Source organism: Plectropomus leopardus, unplaced genomic scaffold (assembly GCF_008729295.1).
Source record: "Plectropomus leopardus isolate mb unplaced genomic scaffold, YSFRI_Pleo_2.0 unplaced_scaffold40552, whole genome shotgun sequence".
NCBI classification, from domain to species: Eukaryota; Metazoa; Chordata; class Actinopteri; order Perciformes; family Serranidae; genus Plectropomus; species Plectropomus leopardus.
The window spans coordinates 1-533 of NW_024644406.1; the positions used below are offsets into that span (position 1 = coordinate 1).

The 533-nt window shown below is 48.8% G+C and overlaps 1 gene segment (V, D, J or C); it reads right to left on the minus strand.

Annotated features, from left to right (window-relative positions):
• Nucleotides 1-19: 19 nt before the first annotated feature.
• Nucleotides 20-528, minus strand: LOC121939064 (the record flags this gene model as incomplete). The annotated part of the segment is given in 2 exon segments: nucleotides 20-399; nucleotides 507-528. Coding segments are annotated over 2 exon segments (345 nt in total), but the record flags the coding sequence as incomplete, so codon positions are not given.
• Nucleotides 529-533: the final 5 nt, after the last annotated feature.

Sequence of the window (533 nt, forward strand, 5' to 3'; positions counted from 1 at the left end):
GCAGTAGCTTCCAGCTGCAGCTGTCACTTCAGTTTCTGTTCAGTCTGACTGAGGGAGGTTTTTGTACGACGCTTTTTCACTGTGTGAACACCCACTGACTGTTGATGACATGAAAACTCTGACAGTAATAAACTGCTGCATCTTCAGTCTGAACTCCACTGATGGTCAGAGTGAAGTCAGAGTTTGATCCTCTGCCCGTAAAACGATCTGGGATCCCTGATGCTCGAGTGCTGGCATAGTAAATGAGGAGTTTAGGAGTTTCTCCGTCTCTCTGTTGGTACCAGGCTAAAAGGTTAGAGCTATAAACATCCGGACTGGTCCTACATGTGATGGAGACGGAGCCTCCCACAGCAGATCTCACTGCTCCAGGCTGAGTCACTGTGACCTGACCTCTGGACTCTGAGGACACAGAGACAGAAACATAAAGCAGCGTCATGGTTTTGTCGGCTTCATTTCAGAGGGACGGATGTTCATAGAGGAGAGGAGTTTGATTCTCTGGACTTTACCTGTGAAGCAGCAGCAGAGGAGAGTCC